General features: G+C 38.1%; 1 protein-coding gene across 1 annotated transcript in view; it reads right to left on the bottom strand.

Annotated features, from left to right (window-relative positions):
- The window catches only part of LOC135463458 (nuclear receptor coactivator 2-like), a 105,051-nt gene that overhangs the window by 16,556 nt on the left and 64,067 nt on the right, over nucleotides 1-24,428 (bottom strand). Inside the window, 11 exon segments of the mRNA XM_064740718.1 lie at nucleotides 742-1,529; nucleotides 2,227-2,353; nucleotides 3,108-3,214; nucleotides 3,722-3,845; nucleotides 4,223-4,333; nucleotides 5,016-5,096; nucleotides 5,447-5,482; nucleotides 6,013-6,100; nucleotides 6,896-6,985; nucleotides 8,309-8,403; nucleotides 10,800-10,972. Of these exon segments, the coding sequence (XP_064596788.1) occupies nucleotides 742-1,529; nucleotides 2,227-2,353; nucleotides 3,108-3,214; nucleotides 3,722-3,845; nucleotides 4,223-4,333; nucleotides 5,016-5,096; nucleotides 5,447-5,482; nucleotides 6,013-6,100; nucleotides 6,896-6,985; nucleotides 8,309-8,403; nucleotides 10,800-10,972 (1,820 nt within the window).

Here is a 24,428-nt window from a genome sequence, read left to right as displayed (position 1 = left end):
GAAATGTAAAATATTTCCGCGAAATTAAAAAAGAATTCCCCCATGACCAAGCTGCAGATTGTTCTTGATTCTGAGAGATCTATTTATCTTAGACAGATGATTCGAACTTTGTTTGGAAATTAGCATATCATCATGAGAAAAGTTAAAGTATTTAAAATAATACTTTATAATATTTATCTGCATCTAAAAACACCCTTTTTTTTGAGGAAATATTTTAGGTCATTTTTGTGGAAAAATTTCTCAAAACAATAACAATAATAATAGTATTCATCTTACTATTTTACAGGTTTTTTAGTTTTTTTCTGAATAAAATGCAGCTAAAAGTTAAATTCATTTTGTGGGTTGTACAGACCAAATTCACTATATTGAAGCTGATGTGAAATTGACAAGTTGCTACATTAGTTATCTATCTCATGGATGAAATTTTTACAACCTTTTACTGGTATGCAGTGTAGTCTACTTGTGCACTCATGCACGCTATTCAAGTATTAAATGTGGTCCAAAAACCAACTACAAATCTACTTCATTTTGCTCAGCCCCAAAAAAATCTACACGTGAAAGTCTTTCCACTGACACCCTTGGTCCTCTTCCGCTCTAAGAGCTGTGCTTTGCCAATATGGTAGAACACTTGAACCCAGCTAGTTTGGATACCAGCTTAGTCAAGACATCAGCCTCTGAGTACAAGTGCATGGGTTTGGTTGAAGGGTATGGGCTGCTGTGAGGATGAAGTTTTGTACTTACTTGGCTGGGGAGACATGAGAGGGCTAGTACTCTTCGCTTGTGGGTACGACATGGGAGAAAACTGCGACGACGACCGATTCACATCTCCTTGATTCGCGCTGCCAGGACTGCGTTGGTTCATGTAACTTCCGTACCCAGGTCCCCGCGGGCTTGGCATTGCGAAATTCGGGCTGCACGTTCTCTGTCCGGGCGTTCCAGCGAAACCCGGACTCTTCTGTCCATTGTCGAAGAGCGAAGCGCTCCTCTGGAAGTTTAAGGACAGAGGCCGTGGACCAGACATATTGTTGTGTGCCATGGACAAACTCCTCTGCAACTGAGGCTGCTCCATTGTTCCTCCCGCCATTTTCAGACTGGACGCGCTCGACCACGTAGTGTGGCTCGAGGACGAGGGCGTGGTCACAGAGCTGGTCGCCCCCGCCATCGTATAGTTCACTGAGTTAGCGCTGACGTTCAATGTGTCTGAACTGCTGAAGAGCTGATTCAGCGACTGGGGCAGCAGATCAAACATGTCATTCAGATTGAGCATGTCAGTGATGCTGGCAGTGTCCCCCAGTGTGGGAACTGAGGAAGTGCTCTGGGGCGCGGGTGGCACGGCCGCTCCTAACGAGGATTGCGAGAGATACATGTTGACGTTACGGCCACCCAACATCCCCATTCCTTGTAAAGTACTGGTCACACCCTGAAAGTGTCCGCTCGTTTTGCTCGAACTGTTGCCTGAAGGACCAATAATTGATTTCATCAAACTGGTCGAGGCGGACCCTTTGAGTTCTGCGTCAGAGTCACACTCCCTGAAACAACAACATCAGTTAAACTTCTTATAATAAAACGACCTGGCGAAAATCACAATAGCATGAATATCTCTTAAGGGCCAAAAATTAAAAAAAAAAAAGATTATTATTGACCGTATAAACACGAGATCCCTGGTTAAGGTTGTTACTGATGAATACTCAGTCTAGTCTCTGACCTTATGTTATAGTCTGCTTGGTATTTTTCGTACCATAGTCATATTTTCATACGAACATCCAGCTTTGTCAAGATTCTTCTAACCCACAAGACATAAATCTGTTACTCATTTGTTCTTTCTAAAATATAATTGCACTTGGTGTTGTTTTAATCATATGTTTTGAGGTCATTTCTCTGCCGTGACTGAAAGTAATATATTTTCCACGAAGTTCTCTTATCCTATGAAAAACCATCAAACATAAATTAACCTGTTGTCCAAAGAATGAGGTGGGTAAATTACTTCAAAAGTTGCCCTAAACATGCGAAAAGGTGGAAGAAACAGTGCAAACAAAAATCAGATTTTGAGTTCACTTCTAATTAGCACGAGAAGAAAAAAAAATCCACTAAAGCCGTGAAGAGAGACTTACTCCTAATCTTTGACATTTCACCCCTGCACTGACCTGATAATTGAATGTGTAGAGACAATGAAGTCGTTGTGAAGAGACTTACTCCTAACCTTTGACTTTTCACCCCTGCACTGACCTGATAATTGAATGTGTAGAGACAATGAAGTCGTTGAACTGCTGACTTTGTGTCCTCACAAACACATATCTGTTCTCCAGAAGCTTAAAGCGATACACCCCACTTGTGCCTTGAGAGCTCTTCTTCACTGAAGACAACAAAACAGTGCTCATTTAAATATTTACACTTTCCAGCTATTCCTTTTTCTTTTTTAATGAATATTACTTCTAAATTAAAGCAAGAGTTAGAATAGAACATTTTTTTGAACATTAAAATTTTATTGCGGCGACCCAACTATGTCTTGTGAAATCTCGCAATTGAATAAGAAAGGATGTGTATGTCTGTATACCACACATGCTTGGGTTTTATGTTGTTGTAATGTTTATGTCTTAATCTTTCAATCATATGACAAGAAAAAAATAATTCAGTGTGTGTGTATATATTGAGTCTTCTTGTGGCCGGGCGAGTACATGACACCAGAGTGTTGCTGTCAGTGAAGTATCATGCCGATGCCAGACACCAGATGTCACACGTTGCAACACTCGGAGACGTTATATGAACACTTGGCCAACCAGTCTCTTTCCTTCCTCTACCCTATCTATCCAAGCCAAGCAGCACAAAGTAACATTTTAGATGTCTTTCTTATAAAAGTCTTATCAATTTAAAAACTTAAAAATCATCTAATCTGTGGAAAATGTGGATTTATCCAGGCAACTTTTCCTGTATACACATATTTACAGGATCGGAAAATATCAATGAACTGGAAAATCGTAAAATCTTGGAGATCAACCAAAATCAAAAGGAGCATTTCATTTTTATTCCATTTTTGGATTTTTTCAGTCGGCTCTCATGTGAAACACAAAATAAAATTAAGACTCCGAACTGAATATGTGAAATCTCACCTTCTTGAATGTGTTTTGCCAGTAACTGGATATCGTTGACATGGCAAAAATCTTGGAGGTTATGTCCCTTGAAATCAGGATAGTCGTAATGACTGGGGGCTATTCCTCTGTGAACAGAAATTCACAAGTCCAATGAACTGAACTGAATCATAAACACGCATATACATACATATTTTTATCTACTTATCATCATTATCTTCGCTTTAAGGATTCCTGAAATGTGCCTGTTAAATGGTGAATGTTTCTTACAGCACATTCGATGTGTATATTTTTGTCAGTCAGCACTCGTCCGATTTTTCAAACGTAAATATTATAAAATATTATATAAATATCATACAAACATCTCCTTTCATGAATCCTATAATAATACAACATAAACTGTGTTGTTTTTGCCGATTACAGCTGCTGGTTTACACTGCCATGTTTTGTTTAGTGACAACAAGCAAGTTTTTGGTGCACACGTGTGCCTGTACTTTATACACCAAAAACAATGGATCGGCGTTTGTGGGAAGGCCTGCCAGCAACCTGGGTTGTGGGCTTCCCCCGATGCTCTGCCTGGTTTACAATCAAACGTTGTATTGCTAGTTGCTGTTTTATTAACATCCTGTACTAACCTGGTATCGCAATCTACAATTTTCCCGTTAAGATCCTGTTTTGTAGTGAACTGTTCAATGCCCAGCATTGTCTTTTCCGCCAACGGTAATCGACGGGCAACGCACACTAAGCAGGATTGTCCCTCTAAAATGGAAAACAGTATATATAAAAAAATAAATAAATAAATAATAAAAAAACAGTCAACTGGAGAAGCTTATACAAACCTTAAATATTAACAAGGAACTTTCTTTGAGTTTTCCATGATTTCTCTCTGCAAATTTTCCATATGTTTCAGTGAAGATCTACAACATTCTCCCAGTTAATGACCAGGGCCCGTTTTACGGTGCAGTTGTTTGATGCACCTGGCATAATGTAGTGAAGAGATACGTCATCATGGTATAAATGAACTTTATGTAATGTTGCGACAGCTTTGCAAGACTGGCCCCTGGTGTACAGTTTTACCCTGCTTTTCACGGACCACTGACTGAGTGCAGATCCTTGCACCTGCATTATGTACCCACCTGTGCTATTACCTTGTTTATCTGGATATGGTTGTAGCACAGCAGATATCTGCATATTCTCATACTTAGATACATAGGTCTGTTTAACTTCAACATCTCCATCTTCTTCACCTGTACGTCAAAAAAAAACCAAAAATCATCTCCGATCATCAATCATCCATCTAACAACATCTGGATAAAAAATATCATCGTCATGTGACTGAAAAATTCTTAAGTACTACGTTAAGCTCCCAAGCATTCATTCATTTATTTATTCTTATTTCTTATGTTATTTATTTATTTATTTAGTGCTGTCTCAATGGAAAACCATGTCAAAGACACCTGACATGACACCCACCCTTGACAACATCTAGATCCCTTATATAGAAATGTGAGTGAGGAAGCACCATAAGGCATGACTCAACTTTGGATATAGCCTGAACATTTCGCTTAGAAGGCAGACCCTGTAAATTATTGGGTGGGGATAAATCAAGTAAGCATCTTTTCAACTACCCAAGAGGCTGAAAAGCCCACGTCTTCTTGATGCTGGACAATGCTGTACAAAGCATTAGAGTTATCTCCCTTTACATCATTCATCGATGACACCCATGCTCATGCCACCCGTGTGCTGACCTGAAAACTCCCCTTACATCAATGCCAACACTAGCCAAGCTTGACCTTTGAAGCCTGTGCTTAGGATTTACCTCGCCACTTTTGTTCTTTATGCAAACCTATAATCAGCACTGATAACTAAAATTGTTTCAGGTGTACGTTAGAATCATGCTGTTCATAATTACAGAAATATATCACTTACATGGTGGTTTTATAAGCATTCTACAATTGAAAGTCCTGCCTTTGTTGCCCAGTGTTTCTGCGCTAAATGGACCCCCATTATCTGAAATGAAGAAGCACAAGAAAATGTACACATCAACATATTATCTTAAGAACAAATGTTGTCAACATTCCATTATCATATCTCTATCTTGAACATGGTTAACAAAAGCAATATGAAGTAGAAATCCTTTGAAAGAAGGAAAAAATCAGCTATATGCTAAAACTGGGCCTACCGAAGAATATGTTTTTTCTTAAAAAAGCTTTTGAAGCTTCTTCGGGTTTCTGGATAGTAATTGTTCTATTGTTCTATCCAATAACTTATAATTCATCAACTTAAAACGATGTAAAAGGCATCTAAATGAACACTCAGTTTGAAAGATGGATGACAACATTCATGGAATGCTTCCTTACCATCAGCAAAACTATTTGAAGTTGTTCCCGTATGAGCTGCAAACAGGAAGACATTAATATTACATGGTGTTTTAAATGAAAAGTGCATACATTCTATATGGGATTTGAAAGTGACGAAATCTAATGGTAAAAAAATGGACTATAGCCTTATATGAAAAATCCACACCATTAATCAATGAAAATGTAAACCATTTGAAATTTGAGTCCTAACAAGAAACATTTATGTATACTTATTTATCTGACTGTGTTTTCACCCAAGAACATTTCACTTATACAAAGATGGCCAGCAATATGGTGGAAGGGAATCCAGCAGACCCCAGGGGGTAACCCAAGACCATCCACAGTTTGTTGGTAGACCTTCTCACGCATGGCTGGAGAGGAAGGCAGCATGGGCTGGATTTGAACTCACAGCGATCACATTGCTGACAGGCTCGAAAAATATTTATGTAAGGATACATGTACCTGAAATATGCAAACCGTACTTCACTTCAGCATAGATCACACGTCATATATAACTTTTTGGTGGTGCTAATCAGATCTAAGATGGCCGCCTGACCTTGACCTACCTAATGACATAGGCAGCAAACTGTTGCTGAATTGGGCATGATCTCCAACATGGATGATATTGTAAATACTCTTCTCAACAAGGTCATTCTGAAAAAATATAAAAGACAATTTGAAATTTCAAACTTTTCAGATAAAAAAGGAACCGGGTGATACATGTTTCAACTTAGAACTGTTTTTTTTATCAAAGTGATCAAGATGAGTTATTTTTAGGTGTTAGCCAGGTCAAATTTCCAGACCACAAGAGTTCAAAGTGACTTGAGTTTTAGATGACACAGAACAAATGTCTACATGTACATGTCCTTTAGGGCATTCACTTCAAGTATTATGATACAAAATACTTTCGAGAAACTGGAAAGTATTAAAGCTTAAATTTGAAAACATCAACCCCCTTACAGACATAAGGTGTACACCTCAGTGTGAGGTACAGATGAGGTGTATATGGGTTGTACACCTCATTTACACCATAGTATGAGACACAGATGAGGTGTACACCCCATCTGTATTATCTGAGGTGTACTGTACCTCAAGTACATAACTACGACCACGTACATACCACTGGCAGCCGCTTTAGGTGCATGCCCATTGCCAGTTGATTCACAGAGTCTTACCACTGAATAACTTTCTTCACGTGACACAAACAAAATCAAGTACTTTCAAGGACCTCCACATAAAAATGGTCAAATTCAAGCACTTTCCAGTCTTTGAATTACCAAAATAAAATTCAAGTACTTTCAAGGTTTTCAAGGACCCGTGCGAACCCTGTTTAAATGATATCCAACATATTCCATACCACTAAATCATATAATGCGAGATCTAATTTATTTCAAGGTCATCTCTGTGATGAGCTGTTATGACCCCTGATGTATAAAGACTGAATCTTACCAATGAATACTTGAGGTAACTTGTAACATTCTCCGAGACAAATTCCACTTTACCATGACTGTTGACCACAAACAGAAACCCGTCAAGTGCCTGTTTGGAGAAATAAAAAATAAACAAATAAACAAATAAAGAAAACATTACCAAAAAGCAATCATGGTACACATAGTTCTGAGCTCAAGAATACACAGTTGTGAATTGAAGGACACATAGTTTTGAGCTCAAGAATACACAGTTGTGAATTGAAGGACACATAGTTTTGAGCTAAAAAATACACAGTTGTGAAATGAAGGACACATAGTTTTGAGCTCAAGAATACACAGTTGTGAATTGAAGGATATACAGTTTTGAGCTCAAGAATACACAGTTGTGAATTGAAGGACACATAGTTTTGAGCTAAAAAATACACAGTTGTGAAATGAAGGATACACAGTTTTGAGCTCAAGAATACACAGTTGTGAATTGAAGGACACATAGTTTTGAGCTAAAAAATACACAGTTGTGAAATGAAGGATACATATTTTTGAGCTCAAGAATACACAGTTGTGAATTGAAGGATACACAGTTTTGAGCTCAAGAATACACAGTTGTGAACTGAAGGACACATAGTTTTGAGCTAAAAGATACACAGTTGTAAAATGAAGGATACATAGTTTTGAGCTAAAAGATACACAGTTGTGAATTGAAGGATACATAGTTTTGAGCTAAAAGATACTCAGTTGTAAATGAAGGATACATAGTTTTGAGCTAAAAGATACACAGTTGTGAATTGAAGGATACATAGTTTTGAGCTAAAAGATACACAGTTGTGAATTGAAGGATACATAGTTTTGAGCTAAAAGATACACAGTTGTGAAATGAAGGATACATAGTTTTGAGCTAAAAGATACACAGTTGTGAATTGGAGGATACATAGTTTTGAGCTAAAAGATATACATAGTTTTGAGCTAAAAGATACACAGTTGTGAATTGAAGGATACATAGTTTTGAGCTAAAAGATACCCAGTTGTGAATTGAAGGAGACACAGTTTTGAGCTAAAAAATACACAGTTTTGAGCTCAAGGATAGATTAGATTCATTATTCCAGTTTGTAAGACTACTGTGTATATATCATGTTCTCACTCCAGTGTGCAATATTAGCTTGATAATTTTTGCAACATTAAAATGTACTGAAAAAACAGTATTTTTCCAGCTGAAAGTCTTACTTATTCATTTGTTTAATTAGAGTTTTACGCCATACTCAAGAATATTTAAACTTTACAAATGACGCCAGCATTACGGAACCGGGCAGAGACCAGGGGAATTGAAAAAGTTATACATACACATGCTAGGTGACTGAATATCAAGTAAAATGCAATCTTTTACAACTATAGAGTAAAAATCTAAGATTTTCATTCTGATCCAAATATTCACTACCTCAAGGAGAAGGGGTCCAAGTACGTCGTTAGCTATGATGGAAGGTTTGCTGCTGGACACCTGGCTCTGTTGTACTGCCTCACTCGTTCCGCTCTCTGAAACAACAACAACAACACATCATGGTCTCATCTGTCAAATGTCTCAGTACAGCAGACTCAAATTTCTGACAATGTTTCTAACAATGATATCAACATCACCTGAAAAAGAGGCTAGAGCAAGATATGAATTCAGGATTTAGTGGTGTGACCAGCTGCAGTGTGTTGCAACCTTTTCGCAGATTCTGAAGGCATTACTCTGTGTAGATTGACAAAATGATACTTTCTCTTTCATATGCAAACCGGCTGAGGGATTAGTGTAGCTCAAGTATCACAGCACAGTTTTACTACACTAGATTAAGGTTTTTTTAAAGTTCATGTATCCAGAAAAAAACAAACATTGATAAATAGGCACGTTCACTTGTATAAGAATTGATCAGTATATCCACACTAGAATATTGGTCCATATATCCACACTGAAATATTCGTCAATACGTATTTGGCTCATAGATATTCACTCCACACTAGAATATCTTGTCAATACATCCACACCACAGTACAATATCTGTCAACATATCCACACTAGAATATCTTGTCACTATATCCACACTAGAATATCTTGTCAATACATCTACACCACAGTACAATGTCTGTCAATATATCCACACAATATACTGTTTACATCAGGACCTTATTTGTAGCCTAAATGCGTGTGGTGAGTTTTAGGCCACAGGACATGTAGCTCGATATAGACCAGACGATCACTTTATCAACAAGGTTTGGCAATAATTGAACACAAGCGGTCAGTGAGCCTACAAAAAATACTAAATGTCATAATCAAGGTATTCTTGGCTGGTATGTTATGACATGCCGAAGATATTTTTAAATAAATGGCATCAGCTTCACAGGGATTTATTTACTTGATCGGTGTTTGATGGCATACTCAAGACACTTTCACTTACATGAACAGGACAGTGGTTGTGATTATGGACAAAGGAAGGGTTTATGGGGATATACAAGCAATAAAAGCACTCCATTTATTTCTCTGATGCTTCTTTTTTATTATCACATGGAACATTATGTGAATGTCACAGGTATTTTTACTGTTCAGTTGAAAATTCACTTTTGAAAAAAAATCGAGGAATTTCTGTGCCATAGTTATCAGCACAATTTGACTTCCTTTACTCAGAATTAAAAACTATTAATTCCAGAACAGAACAGAATGTTTATTTGTGACAAATTTTGTGTTTCACATCAGAAAATTCCAGAATTGACCACAATATAGATTAGCGATAAAATGTCCACCTCGTCTCTACCGATGACTCCTTAATCCTAAAAATAAATTACCCTGGGATGGAATATGAAGAGAATGTCTCGTAGTCTTCAACTTCAGATTCTGCACCTTATGACTTGTTTCCATGTTGTTCAAGATCATCCTAAGGCCATGGCACGTATATTTACGCACCTATCCTTTAACCTTCAGTTGCTACTTAACCATGTCTATGAACATGTTTACCTCTTCATACTCATGTTACCTGTCCGGTGATAAACCAAGTACGGCAAATCACCTTAACGTTCATCCACGGCAAGTTTTATTAGCCATTATGCCTTATTTTGGAAAGTCTTATGCTATAAGAAAGGTGATTTAGGGCTTGTTTGAAAGGTAGGATGATATACTTACAGCGTAAATGTAACTTTTACCATCAACAGTCATATTTTATGGCATTCACTTGTTTCTAAAACTGCACTTTTGGAGGGTGAGGTTGGTCAATTTTATGTATGTATGCTGGGGGTTATAACAATCTTTCGGTCATATGACAACGAGGAGTCATTAGGTGTGTATACATTTACAGTGTTTTCTTGAGGCAGGGCAGAGGCAGAGTCCATGGCACCAAAGTGACACTACACATGACACTCCACCCAGTCGCATTGTACTGACACCATGCCAATAAGTCATGTTTCCCTGGTCTAACCCAGTCTCCAGACTTCGAAGCCAACTCTCTAGCCATTAGGCCCCCAAAGTGGCCCTGGTCAGTTTTATTACATTAACAGTATGTCTACATGACTACGTAATCTCGGATAATTATTTTGCCTTCACAGGATGAATCTGGACACAATTTTTAACTACCACATCAAAATACTCACCACCCCGAGAGTGAGTTTATTATTGAAATAGTACATCATGCATGTACATACCCTAATTCTTTGACCACTTCCACCATCACTACTTTGAAACGTTCTGACAGAACAATGGGCCTGGAGATATTTGCACATTTTTATGCAGCTTACATCTTTAACGACACAAACAAATCAATTTTTGGCGGCATTTTCATAATAATTGCATGCACTGAATTCCACTGAAAAAATGTCTTGTACATCGAAAAGATTGAAGATTTACAGTATATGTCATCACCGGTGTGCTTTATTAAAATGGAGATAACAAGACCAAGACTTACCTTCTTCCTTAATACGCCGAATTTGGTTGACGGTCTCCTGTAATATTGCACACTTGTCCGGTTTTACTGAGAGCGTATTCATGTCCGTGATACTTGCCGAGATCAACTCTGCAAGCTCCTCGATATAAATGTTCTCCTGTTCTCTTCGGCGTTTTTCATTTAAACACTTGTTTCTGCAATGAAACAAAACACAGGGAACCATTACTTTCACCTTCAATAAAAAAAAACAGCACAGCCACTAATTTTCCAGGAAACCAATCTTAATTAACTTCAGTCTCGGAAATCAATGTTTAGATGGGAAAATAATGTAGATATAGGCTGATTTTCATTACATGTATGGAAACTACAGTAAAAGACCTAAAATTTGCCCCTACATTGTGACATTTTGCCTAATTCTGAGAGTTCTATCTTCATTAAAGATGTTTTGAGAAGAAAGAAGGAGAACCTGTCAATTTCAGCATGCCACCAAAAACAATATTTCATGACTTTTAGTTTTTGGGTGAAATTTTTGTCACTGACTGTTACAGCGTTACGAGTTTCAGATGGGAATGGCCTAATCACTGATTAGCTGTAAATGGAAACAAGAGACCATGGATAAAACTTTTTCCCCTTGGTCAGTGATTAGTTTAGAAATTTGATTAATGTGTCATGTCACTGAAAACTTTTTCACTTCAATGACTTAAATGTGAGTGGAGGAATCTAGAGGTGACAACCCAGTAGTAGAATGAGCAGAAGCTGGGTTTGATCTCCCAACCTTAATGATGGTGAACTACTGTGGGTTATTGATGTGATAAGGGGCAGTTTACACTGTTTAGCCAGCCATCAATCAATATCAACGAAAGTACAGTACGATACTAAACTACCTTCATTAATCACATTAAGTTGTCAATGTACCTACTCTAACAACACGACTAGTATCATTGTGTACATGAACAAATAACCTCACACGTTTGATTATACAGAAAAGAGGGTTGTTTTATTAGGCACAGAATGCTGCAGCCACTAAACCATGCCAGTGTGAGAGGTATGAAAAGGGGAGGAGCACCTATGGGAATCCAGTGGTTTGTGACGGCAGTCTTAAACACACAAATCTTCTTCAGCTGTTGTGATCAGATGAATGGACTAGTGCTAGAGAGGGTAAGGGTGACCTATACAGCCGTGTTCTTCTACAAACCACAATAATTAAGTGGTGTTTCCTTCACATCACGCTGGCTCCCATTTCAACCCTAACATACAACCTCCTCTACCCACCCTCTCCCATCACACACACACACACACTCTGCCTGCCTTCCCCCACTCCACTTTCTTTACTCAGTCCCGCAAGACTTGACGCTTTTTCCTCAATGCTCTGTGTCTTCAAGATAATAGCTGCCAAAGGTATAAAGCGCATAGCATTGTGTTTGTGTCTTTTCTTCACACCTTTTCATAACTGTGCTTACTACACAGATCCCACCACCCAACATCCACCCCTCCTTCTCCCCAACAGGTGATGGCCACTGCTATGAACGGGGCCCCTCGGGCTGCTTTTTTGTGTACAGCTAACAATAGGGTAAACAACTGCAGTGATTTGTATCACATTTGGGGCCTTTCAGGGGATTTTTCAACACTCGACAATTCTCTAACTCTAAGCCGCTACTGTGTATTGTAGCGTTTGATCTGAGGACAATGTGAACTTTAAAGCACTGACTGTTAAGCCTGTTAAAGGTTCCTCTTTAGCTAAGGACTTTGCCATTACAAGCTTTAATCTGTCCGTCTTGGCGAACCTCAGAAGTTTTTGATCGCTCATCAATTTGTGGATTCATTCAAATTTACACACTGATACAATGTTTCTCTATTGTGCACCTTACAAAAGTTTAACAGAAGCTAATGCACCAATGCACTGCCTGGAGCCAAGACATAAGAAAAAAAAAAAAAAAAAACTCCGAAAAACCCACAAACGTTGCAAAAAGTGTATACTATAGATGTATTCACAAACCACATGTACATACAAGTACATGTTCACCGAGCTGTATGCGTTTATCCAGTCTGCGTTTACATTACGCACACTGAATATACTGATACATGGTGTCACATTATCATGGTGGAAAGTTGTAAGTGATACTAATGGTAGCTGGAGAAAAAAAACGGTTTTTAACCATATCAGTGGAGGTGGTGCATTAGAATGCAGTTACCAGCTACCCGCAGTCTGCTACCTCTGTCGAAAAATGGGGCATTAAGCTGCCTACTTTGACCACTGGTCCTATTTTACTTTATTAACTCTCTGTCAGATTTCTGGCTACTTTGCAGGGTAGCCTTCTGCTCAAAAAGATGATGAAAGCCACACTGACACACATATGTATCACAAAAGCCGTTTGCTAACGGTTACTTTGACATGAACTGATGCATATATCTACATGCTGGAAGAGACATTCCCATACCAGCCGCCAACGAAAATGGATGTTTCGGGTCAATCATCACAAGGCCAATTTTCAAAACAATGTTAAACTACCAAAGGACTAGACAGTATATAAGGTAATCATTCAAAAAAAAAAAAAAAAAACAGTCCACAGTTTGGTGTTGCAAAGGCCTAAAGAATGTTCAATGTCCATATCCAAATATGAAAACTGCTCTTTGTGTAAATGAATATTAGTTTTTAAATAAAAAATAGCCTTTATAGTGGAATTCTGTATTACCCGAATTCTTCAACCATCACTTCTGCAACCCACATTTTGAAACATTCTGAGAGTACTATGGAGTGTAGAGAACTAATCTGCACACTGTTAGGAAGCTTGTATCTTTAGTGACACAAACGTATCATTTTTAGCTTCATTTTTATAATAATTGTATGCATTAGTTCCACTGAAACAACTGCTGCAGTGGATGAAAAGGTTGAAGATTTACAGTATGTCAATTAGACAACAGACCTGCATCTACTACTAATAACTCTTCAAATAAGAAGTAATTTTTAATAAAAAATAACTGACTCATTTCTAACTGCACATAAATGTACGTACATGGAGCTCCATGTACAAGTGCTTTAAACAGTTAAGAGAATTATTAATTATTTCACGTGTACCTGTGTGCACAGGTGCACCAAATCTGGAAATCTCCAATAAACAAGTTTAAAGTAGGCCTTTGTAGTTGCACATTTTACCTGTACAACTTGACAGGTAAGGTGTGCAAGGTATCAATCAATCCCACACACTTCCTGACACCTATGCAGGTTAATGAAGTTTTATCTAACACCCGAGGGCGTTTTGGTAACAAACTGTCAAAACTAGAACCCATGGGAATAACACAGAAAACAGAGCATTGGTTTTGAGTTCTTCACCAGTGGTGCAATTTTCACCATTAATGGATTCCACATACGGGTAATAAAATCATTATCCATCCAAACTAAATGCACTCAAAAATTACAGTTTTTACTTTTCAGAACACACTTCGAGATCAATAGTACTAAAGTCAAAGTCTGACAACCTCTGATATATTTACAGAAATTGAAAACAGCATCAATCTTTTGTATTTTCCACTACTTTGCATAAGATCATCTGTACACATTCCTGGTATGGTAACAACCCATGGATGCACACTACACATTCCTCCACCATACAGAACCAGGAGTAATAAATTAAACTGCATCACAAATTAAAAAAAAAAAAAAACATTTCCCAGAAACGTCAATGACAATTTTATAATTTAAATGGCTAGATTTCTTATTCACTGCCTTTCACCATCTTTAAATGTATCTTCTTTAATAGTATTTAATTATGTATATCACCACAACATAGTTTTAGAACCCTGTCAATCTTTACTAATGTTTTTTTCAGCACTAACAAAACTGAAGGAAAACTGAAACTGTATATACCACTTAATCAAGATGCACCTTTTTATCCTTCTATTATACTCACGTTGGATCTTTTTATATCCATCAGGAAAATAAGAAGCATCTGATTGATACCTCAGGTCAATCTAAATGACTGTTTCAGGAAAAATTAACTGGATGAGAAATATGCCCTTGCAGAAACAGTTATTTCTCTCTTCTCTCTATTTACATGTAAATGACATAGAAAATGTAGACGGATTTGTGATCAATGTAAGACATTCACTTCCTCCTGATGATAAACGTCTGAATTATCTAGGGTAAAGATTTGAACATGTAACAAGACTTGAGTTACATATGTGTATACCTGATATATGTAGAAGGTGTTATTCCACACCTAGTTAGGGTGTGTTGTTTTACACAAGTTACAGGCAACAGGTGTTATTTCTACACCTGATACAGGTACATGTAATACAACAAGCATAGCTTTATATCTAGTACAGGTGATATGTATTGGTTTACCCATTGTATAGTAACATGAATTGTTTACACCTGAAGCAGATAACATGTACTGTTTAACAGTTGAGACAGGAAACGCACTGTTTTTACACCTGACACAGGTAGCATGTACTGTTTTTACAACTGACATAGGTACTCCTCGCATGTACTGTGTGTACACCTGACATAGGTACATGTAGCATGTACTGTTTTTACACCTGACCTAGGTACATGTATTATGTACTGTTTTTACACCTGACATAGATAGCATGTACTGCTTTTACTCCTGACACAGGTAGCATGTACGGTTTTTACACATGGCACAGGTAGCATGTACTGTTTTTACACATGGCACAGGTAGCATGTACTGTTTTTACACCTGACACAGGTAGCATGTATTGTGTTACACCTGACACTGGTAGCACATATGGTGTTACACCTAGTATAGACAAGTCACATGTGTTTATATGGATGTTATCCAGGACAGAAATAAGCATGTTCATGCACATGAATGAAGTCAGAAACGAGGGGTACCATCATCACATATCTCCCTAAATCACAGTAATTCTGTCCACATTCTATTCCATCGATAGAGTTTAACCTTCAATCCTGTCTTCTACAAACACAGTGCTTCTTTCCCCATAGTGGATCAGTGCAAAACATACAAGTATAAATAACTCAGTACTTAACCTGCCTACAGGCATATATATGAGCATTATACAGACATACACATATTAGCATTTCTTCTTCCTTTTTTTTTTTCCTTCTGTCTGTGAATTTTTTGTGTGTTCTGAATGGATATGGCTGAGAAAGTCTTGTTGCCTTGCAAGCACCTGAGCATTCAAAGCGCGACAGTGCAGACCACAGCTAGGTATATGCATATGAACATGTACTCTGCTCTTCTGTCTACCCTTAAGGCCTGTACCTTTTGTGTACTGGTATTCACAGATAAAGGGAAATTTAAAATAACAGTAAATTATCTTCACCATATATCCTTTTACTATTTCTTTCAAGTAACATGTCATGGCTACTGCTCTTCCTTTCTTGTGAAATCACAAGTGTCTCAGTAAAAATAAAAAATAAAATCAAAAAAAAAAAAAATTATGCATGACACCAAAATAACAAAAGCATGATATTTTGAAATATCTGAACTTTATCTAACATATAACTTCCACCTTTTCATGTAAAGCAGTCAGAGTAAGGTAAAAAACCTACCTTAGAAGGGCCTGTGCAAAGACAGAATTTTGATGAAGAGAAGCCATCATGTTGCCGCACACACGTACATGTGCATGTAGTCTTTCCGGTCAACCGGGTTTAAGTCCTTATTTCCGCACACGATCAAGGAAGGAAAACTAAATTTCTCAAAGTCTTTTCACCCTAATACTGTCACAAATATACGACACAATCAATGGACTCTGACTCCATGTGAGAACATCTGATATTTTCAGAGAATAAAATTAATTTTATTTAAGATACATCTTCGTTTCTCCCAAGATGTTTTTCCATGTCCATGAGCAGAATCTTTCAGGCCTTACAAAAATCTGTTGTAATTCCAAGATACAGGATTCACTTGCCACAAAATTAACCATCAGAGAAGGGCTCTAAACCTTGTCCTAAAATTGGTAGCACTTGACAAACAAGAAAAGCAAAGCAGCATTGCTCAGGAGAACATTCTCAGGTGTTGCAAAAACCTGCTGTCTGCGGCCAAGAACTACTGCATGACTTGACCTGGAATGGCAGCCGAAGTGGACAGGGGTAAACGGCACCTCAAAGACTAAAGACTCACTGGTGTGCGCGGCTAATCACCAAGAACATCCTCCAGCCTAGCTACTGTATAATCACCATATTCCCCCACATCAGTTCCAATAACATATGGATTTCAGTTAAGCAGAGTTTATGTGATGAGTCATGTCCATCAAACAATATTTCGATCTTCCCCAGTCAATTCATCAATACATGGCTAAGAAATACAAATAATCTGCCAGAACTAAAGAATTTAATGGCCCTTTTGTAAAAAGTCCCCAACAATCTTTTCACATAAGCCGATGAAATATCATGCACCTTGTCTCCTTACAACCAAAAGCTATGATCTTCACAGAGTGGCAAAACGACTATGTGGTGTTCGTGACAGCACCGTGTCTGCATGACCCTGTAGGTAGGACATATACTTGATCCCAGAGTACAATCATCAAAGCATAACACAGCCCAAGGGAACACTCCAGAGAAGCTCTAAAGCTTAAGTATTTACACCTAATGTGCATCATTCTCAGACGCAGGGACATAAATGTAAATTTCGCTTACAGGGACAAGACATCTTGTCACGATAAGTCTTTGAGCCATCTGAAATTCAATTAATCAAATTTGCTTTGTGTTTCCCTGGCTCCTTGAAGTTTACAGCACTTTGCAAATTTATCTACCTAAGCGGAAGTTGTGAATATGGTCAGTTTGTGTTTGTGTTTCTGTTAAGTGACCATAATACCCAAGTATCTGCCAAGGTCACTGAAATCAGCCATGATGACATTCAGTGTAAGCCAGGCCCAAGCATAAGCTTCTTTGAAACATGTCAGATTTTCTACTTCTGGTAGATTGGCTACTTAAAAACAGCCTTAAACATAAGAAAGGTCTAATATTTCATTGGGATATTGTTCTCCATTGTACTTCCTGAGAACGTCTGTTTTCCTTCAGAAGATCTTAAAACCTATTTTTAGGAATGACTTTACTTTAGTGTGTCTCTTCACTTCAGAAGAAATAGCGACGAGTTGGCAAAACGCAATATAACTTTTCAAACATACCCACTGCGAAAAGCAAGGTTTAAATCCCTAATCAACAAAAAGCAAGGCCACACCAACAGCAGCTTGCACCCGAATGGGGGGGGCGCTTTGATGACCCCCTGTCACTACATTCCTTGGGAGACGAGATTATTAGAACATATCCTAAAAGAAAAATGTTCAGTCCGCACATGTGGGTGGATTGATACTTGTACCTAGTGTCCAGGTAACATGGCCAGTGTATTTACACATACAAAGAGAGAGTTCCTGATGTAACGCAGTCACAGGTACAGTACTTGTCTTCAAACCAGGGAAAATCCAGCACCCCTTGTCCAGTTGTACAAAGACTTAAATAATGGGATCAACTGCCAGTGTGGGTTTCTGAAAGATCCTTCTTCTGGCGGTTGCACCTGTCTTGCTGATGAAGAACACCTACTCTGTCCTCATCCTGCTCTTGTCAATATGCTCAGATCATTTGCTTTCACAGCTTACCTCAAGCTCTGGACAAAACAGTCAAACCCAGAGACTCTGTTCCCATGGTAACGAGAGACAGGTGTTTTAACTGGCCTATCAGTACAGATGGATTACTGGTGATGATTGCGAAGGGTAAGGTTTGTCTTCCATCTCCCCTCTCTCTTTCACACGCAGTATTTCTCTCTCTGTCCTTATTATTGGCATCCAGGTAATTAATTAGACTTTGTACACAGACCTTAACCCCCTCTGGCCGTTCTGAGCACAGAACCAGAATTTATCCGACCTAGGGTGTTACTGTTAAGGGACTAATGACGCCTGCCATAATAGTGGGTGTGGTCATCTATTCTTAACCATGACAATGGCCCCAATCCCATTAACCCACGTGGAAACAAAGTTAAAGGTGTACAAAGGCTGATTGTCTGAACAGGCAAACAACAGTTTTTACATGCAAAACCTCACTTATAAGAGTGTCAAAAACGCTTCCAATGGTAGTCAATATTCGTTTTCATGGAATATGTACTACATGTAGTAGGTTTGTGTTTACCTTTAAATCTTGAAAAGGGAAAACAATATGGGGAGGTCCAGATTAGAAAGGGCTAGGATAAAAATGTTTTCAGATAAATACTTTGTTGCCATATTTCTTGTCAAATGTTACATTTATATACATTTACATCAGGTATTTTACAACTCTACCAAGAGATATTTTCCTTAAAAGCAAGATGGTACATCATTAGAAATACGCTCTTTGGGCCTATCCCGAACGACAGACTAATCCTCCAAAAAAAAAGAAACATACCCTAAAGGTAAAATTGGGATTTTTACGTTTTTACTCAATATGTTGATTTCCTTAAAACCCTTTCCTTTTTCTCCAGATAGAAAAAAAATTGCTTACCGACATGAATCTATCTCATATTTAGGGTCAAGTTTTGTTCAACAAAATTTTTTTATAGTGTTTACACGTACAGACTTTACTGGGCAAACAACGACAAGACTTAATACATAGAGCTTTAACCATTCAATTTATTTATTTATCTGACTGGTGTTTTACACTGTACTCAAGAATATTTCACTTATGCAATGGTGGCTAGCATTATGGCGGGTGGAAACCGAACATAGCCCGGGGGAAACCCACGACCATCTGCAGGTTGCTGGCAGACCTTCCCATGTACGGCCGGTTTAACCGTTCAAAGGCATGTACATGTAATGCTGTCAATGATTACCTTGATGCAATAAATCTGCTTCTTTTAATAAAGTTGGCCATGCAAGCTAAATCTATCTGTATCAGTTACATGAAAGAGCAATGAAGATCGAACAGAACAACAGATACACCTCCTATAACCTGCCCATGTGCACAACTCCGCAATTGTAACTTAAGACACCACAAATATGACAGACCTTTGTTCAAAGCAAAAGACAGGAAGCCAGCCTGAGCCAATCATGAACTCACAGCGACCACACTGGTGAGAGGCTCCTGGGTCATTTCATTGCTGTGCCATGCTAACCATCTTGGACAAGGAAGCTCCCAAAATTTAACTGAAACAGCCCTAGTATAAAAATTTATGTCTTTCTACCTCAATATGAAACTGTAAACCAAATCTGAAGTAGTTTGACATATAAGGATTCGAACTTCAAAAAATGTCTCTTTGCATATGAAAGGTATCGTAATTAGGGGCAGATATTAAAACAGGTTTGTACACGTAGATCTCAAGTACGTGTAATTTTCATTATGTTGCTAGCTTTCATTTCCAAGCCCTACAAAGTGGGATTTTCAATGTTGTCTAATTTCATCCAGAAAGCATAATAGATTCCCTTGCCTTCCTGGTGTGTGCACCTGTACATGGATTTGAAGAATGTATAAGTAAAATCACAATAGAAATGTTAACTATGAATCTTGCAAAGAAAACCATATTACAATTGTATACCCCACCTCTGTCCCATCACTTTCTGCTGAGCTGGGTATATTTTTCAATCATCCCTTGTTCCCTGCCATAATTATGTAGTGACACAGAAATCAGCATGATACAATACAAAGCACTACATATGATTCCAAACGACTCAGTGAAGAATGAGTACTGAAATTTGGTGAAATACTCCTCAGAACTACCAAATTGGTTTTTAACGATGTGCCACTTTTCTCATTTCATATTGGGTGTGGTCATTTTTATATCCAAAACTACCACCTGTTTCCTGCTTCAAACATGGTTCTATAAAGATATGGCTGAAATATCATCCAGGTGACGTAAAGCCGTAATTGTTGGCTTATTCAATTTAACACGGGTATTTGACATTTTCCTCTTGAACTTGTGTTGCTGACCAACAAAACTTTAGTGACTGGCAATGGGGCTCTCCGGCCTCCTACAAAGGGAAGCAACTCTTGTATCTAACACAGCTATGATTATTAATGATCACTTGTTATCTTATTTAAAACACTGGCACTGTTTTCCACATATATACAGTTGAGGAGGACACTAATGTTTTCGGAGTTGCAAGATTTACTTCTCTTCTCTTTTATGTCCAGAGAACATAACCAAGTTTAGAGACCACTTTATTATTAAAACATGTATACACAGAAAAACGCCCAGATTTTCTTCAGACAAATTATGGAAACTATTACACCTTAGCAGCTATACTACTGAGTACTTTTGCCTATGACACTATCCCCATCTAGTAATATTCAGCCTAAGATCAAAGTGTTTACTGTAGGAACTCAGACAAGGGCAGTGCATGAATGTCAAGACCAGTGACACATAAATATCTTATTTCCTAATATTTCAGTCCTGATGCACCGACAAAGCATCCATCAATGCTTTTTTTTTCTAATTAGGTACATGTATTATATATCTACATATGAAATGCATGTGCTTGGAGTGGCTGTTTTAAAAAAAGGCACACCTAATAAGAAAGGAATTATCCACATCATTGGATTTAATGGCTAATCCAATGTGACCTGCACACTGTCATTCAATACATTTAGATACGTGCACAAAAACTCTTAACATTGCCTTAAAAAAAGGGAAAAGGTAGATTTGTCAGGCGATTTCACCATACATTCATGTTCACCTCAGAATTTTTGTTATATATTCTCCATGCAAATCTTCTGGTTTTCACAACCACTGTAATACTTCAATCTTTTCATATGTTTGCAAGCTGTGCATTCAAGCATACTCTGAAAGGCATTATTCTGTGTTGACTGATAAAATCATACTTTTTCTAAGCCCTGAAACTGGCCAATCCAATCAATATGGTTTTGTCTCCAAAATTAAATTAAAAATATGCATAAATTGCACTGAAAATTGCTCTTTCATATGCTAAAAAAAAAGAAGAATTAAGGTACATGCTGTCTGATGAAGGACAACCGATCTGATGCACATTATATATATATATATATATATATATATATATATATATATATAGGTGAAATGATGGATTATAATCTGGTAAGATACAAGTTAACAGTGTTCATCACCTGGCTTATTATGTGAGCAATGTTGTGTCAGCACTGAATGAACAGGTGATTTACCTGTATCAGGTGTGTCCTACAGGTAGCTAACTGTGAAAACTGACAGGTGTGTTTCTACCAGTCTTTTATCTCACGGTGTAAGGTGTAAAGTCTGGGCTGAGAATTCACGATATCTGCTGACAGGTGTTCCTGAGGGACGCCAACATCATTCTTTTGATGTTTTTGGTGGTTTCATGCCCCAACTAATTGCCACTCTAGGCTACTGAGATCATTTACAACACCTTTAAAGGCCTCCTTCTTTATGTCAATTAACATTCAGAAATTGCTTAGGCATAAAACTTTTCACCACAACACTGACTAAAAACAGAGCAGATAGATTCAGTGGGTCTGGAACACGTATTTGCTGTATAAGAATTTCATCCATGACCTAGGTTACTCAAACTGCTTGTTATTTATTTTGTTTTTTTGTTCTACTGACTTTAGAAAAGCTTTTAAACATTTGTTTTGGGGCACATACAAGTAATAATTCCAGTAGTGCTGCCAGAAAACAACTACATTTCTCTCCCAGTTTTGGGGGGAAAATAAAGATATGAATATGTTGTTCATTAGACAGACTAACCATGTGATAAGCACAATGTTCAAGTCAGAGTCATACACTCACCACCTAACTTTGACGACAACATACACCTTCGTGTACCTTAAAGGGATATAGAATCGAAGCTGATTAGCTTACAGTGGAGATGGGGTTTCCTGTGTTAAACCATGCAGCCTTGGTTATGCTTGAATGAAGCTACCACACCTAAAATTCGTCTAAGGCTAGGCATAACCTGGACACGCTTACTTCTCTCACCAGCCAATCAGAATTGATTCTGCATCCCTTTAAAGGCATCCTCCTTCCATCTCTAGTCCATATAAGTATGTGCATGTACATCTAGAAGCCCGCTGATACATACACATGTATGCTAGAAAAGATGAGTATGGGTATGCAAGTGCAAGTAGGTGTTAAAAGGTCGTGCAGAGGTGGAGGCATCCTCGAAATGAAATGATAAAGTTTCGTGCATTTGTTCCATCTAGTTCTGCCTGAAGTGCAACAAGGATTAAACAGTGTGGGGGCTGCCCAATGTCTTGTGAGAAAGAACTCTGGCTTGGTCAATACTTCAGTCATATCCAGCAATCTCTTCTTGCCCGTTCATTGGTGGCCCACATGACATCCATGCATACACGTATTTGCAAGATTAGTTGAGTCGAATCCACTAGAACATCATGTACATGGGTGCATATAGCTGTCTAGTTACATGCATGCACGCAATATTCAAGGGCTTTTCCTCCTGAAGCCCAGACAGATAGGCTACCCATAAATTCCGTCCATGACTAAATGACCCAATTTTTCCTGATTCTGAGAGTTCTATTGATTTTAGAAAGGTGTTTTGAGGTTTGCTTGGAACATGGGATGATTTTCTAGTGACTTTCAGCACTAAAAATAGTATTTAGTCAGATTTATTTGCCTATAAACAAGCACTACTGTGAAACAACTGTTAGGTTATTTAGGCTACTTCCTCATGGAGAACTCACACTGAAAAGACATACTGTTTAACGAACCATGGTAACATTCCAGGGCAAAGTGTCACGCCATCACAGAGCAGTTGTTTTTCTTTCCTTTTCACACAGGAGGACAGTGTGCTGAGTGCCTTGGTAGTGCAGCTTAAGCTGCCTGCTCATTAATCTGACAGCTAACGAGGTTCTGCACCATTTCACCTGTCTCTATGTGTGCAGGTATGTAACCAAGGCAGAGCTGTACTCGATGAACTCATTCAGGTATTCTTCTGCTTATCACGCACTAAGCACAGGCAACTTTGCCAGAGCTACATGTCCATGTACTGGCAGCCCAACATCTATATATATATACATACACACACACACACAGATACACATAATACATCCACAGTCAAGCACATGTACAAGTTCATCCTATCAACTCAGGCTGCCATACCTGCAAAATGTCTGCACTTAATACAGTCAATGTCGCCAACTGTCTAACGTCAACATCTATGTATGTGCAGTTCAATGGTAACATATCTGATCAACTTAGCTCCTCTGATTTTACCTGTACAATGCGGGCATCTTTATTTATACATGCACACACCTGGATATACTGTACTTAAGGAATAACACTTCTGATCAACCAAGCCTCTATTAATTTACAACATGTGGGCATCTTTACATATAAATACATGGACATACTGAAGGGGTTACATATCTCATTAACCCACCTCCTACATCACCTGTGAAATGTGCACATCTTAGCTTATACCTGTAAATACATGGATATTCTGTATGAACAGTGAAGGAGTAACACTCCCTGCATGCAGCTCCTTTGACTTCACATGCGAAACGTGGGCATCTTTACATTGTATATGCAAATACATGGATATACTGTATACAGGGTAAGGAGTAACTGAACCTATATGTAGCTCCTTTGACTTCACATGCGAAATGCGGGAATCTTTACACCGTATATGCGAATACATGGATATATAATGTACATACATGCACGGCCAAGAATCAACACATCTTACCAATCCAGCTTGGAGAAGTTTGGAGAAGCTGGATTGTTAACGTGTTGTTTCTTG

The sequence above is a fragment of the Liolophura sinensis genome, chromosome 3, assembly GCF_032854445.1.
Source record: "Liolophura sinensis isolate JHLJ2023 chromosome 3, CUHK_Ljap_v2, whole genome shotgun sequence".
Taxonomy (NCBI): Eukaryota; Metazoa; Mollusca; class Polyplacophora; order Chitonida; family Chitonidae; genus Liolophura; species Liolophura sinensis.
Note: the sequence above shows the minus strand (reverse complement) of the source record. Positions and strands in the feature narration are given on the sequence as shown.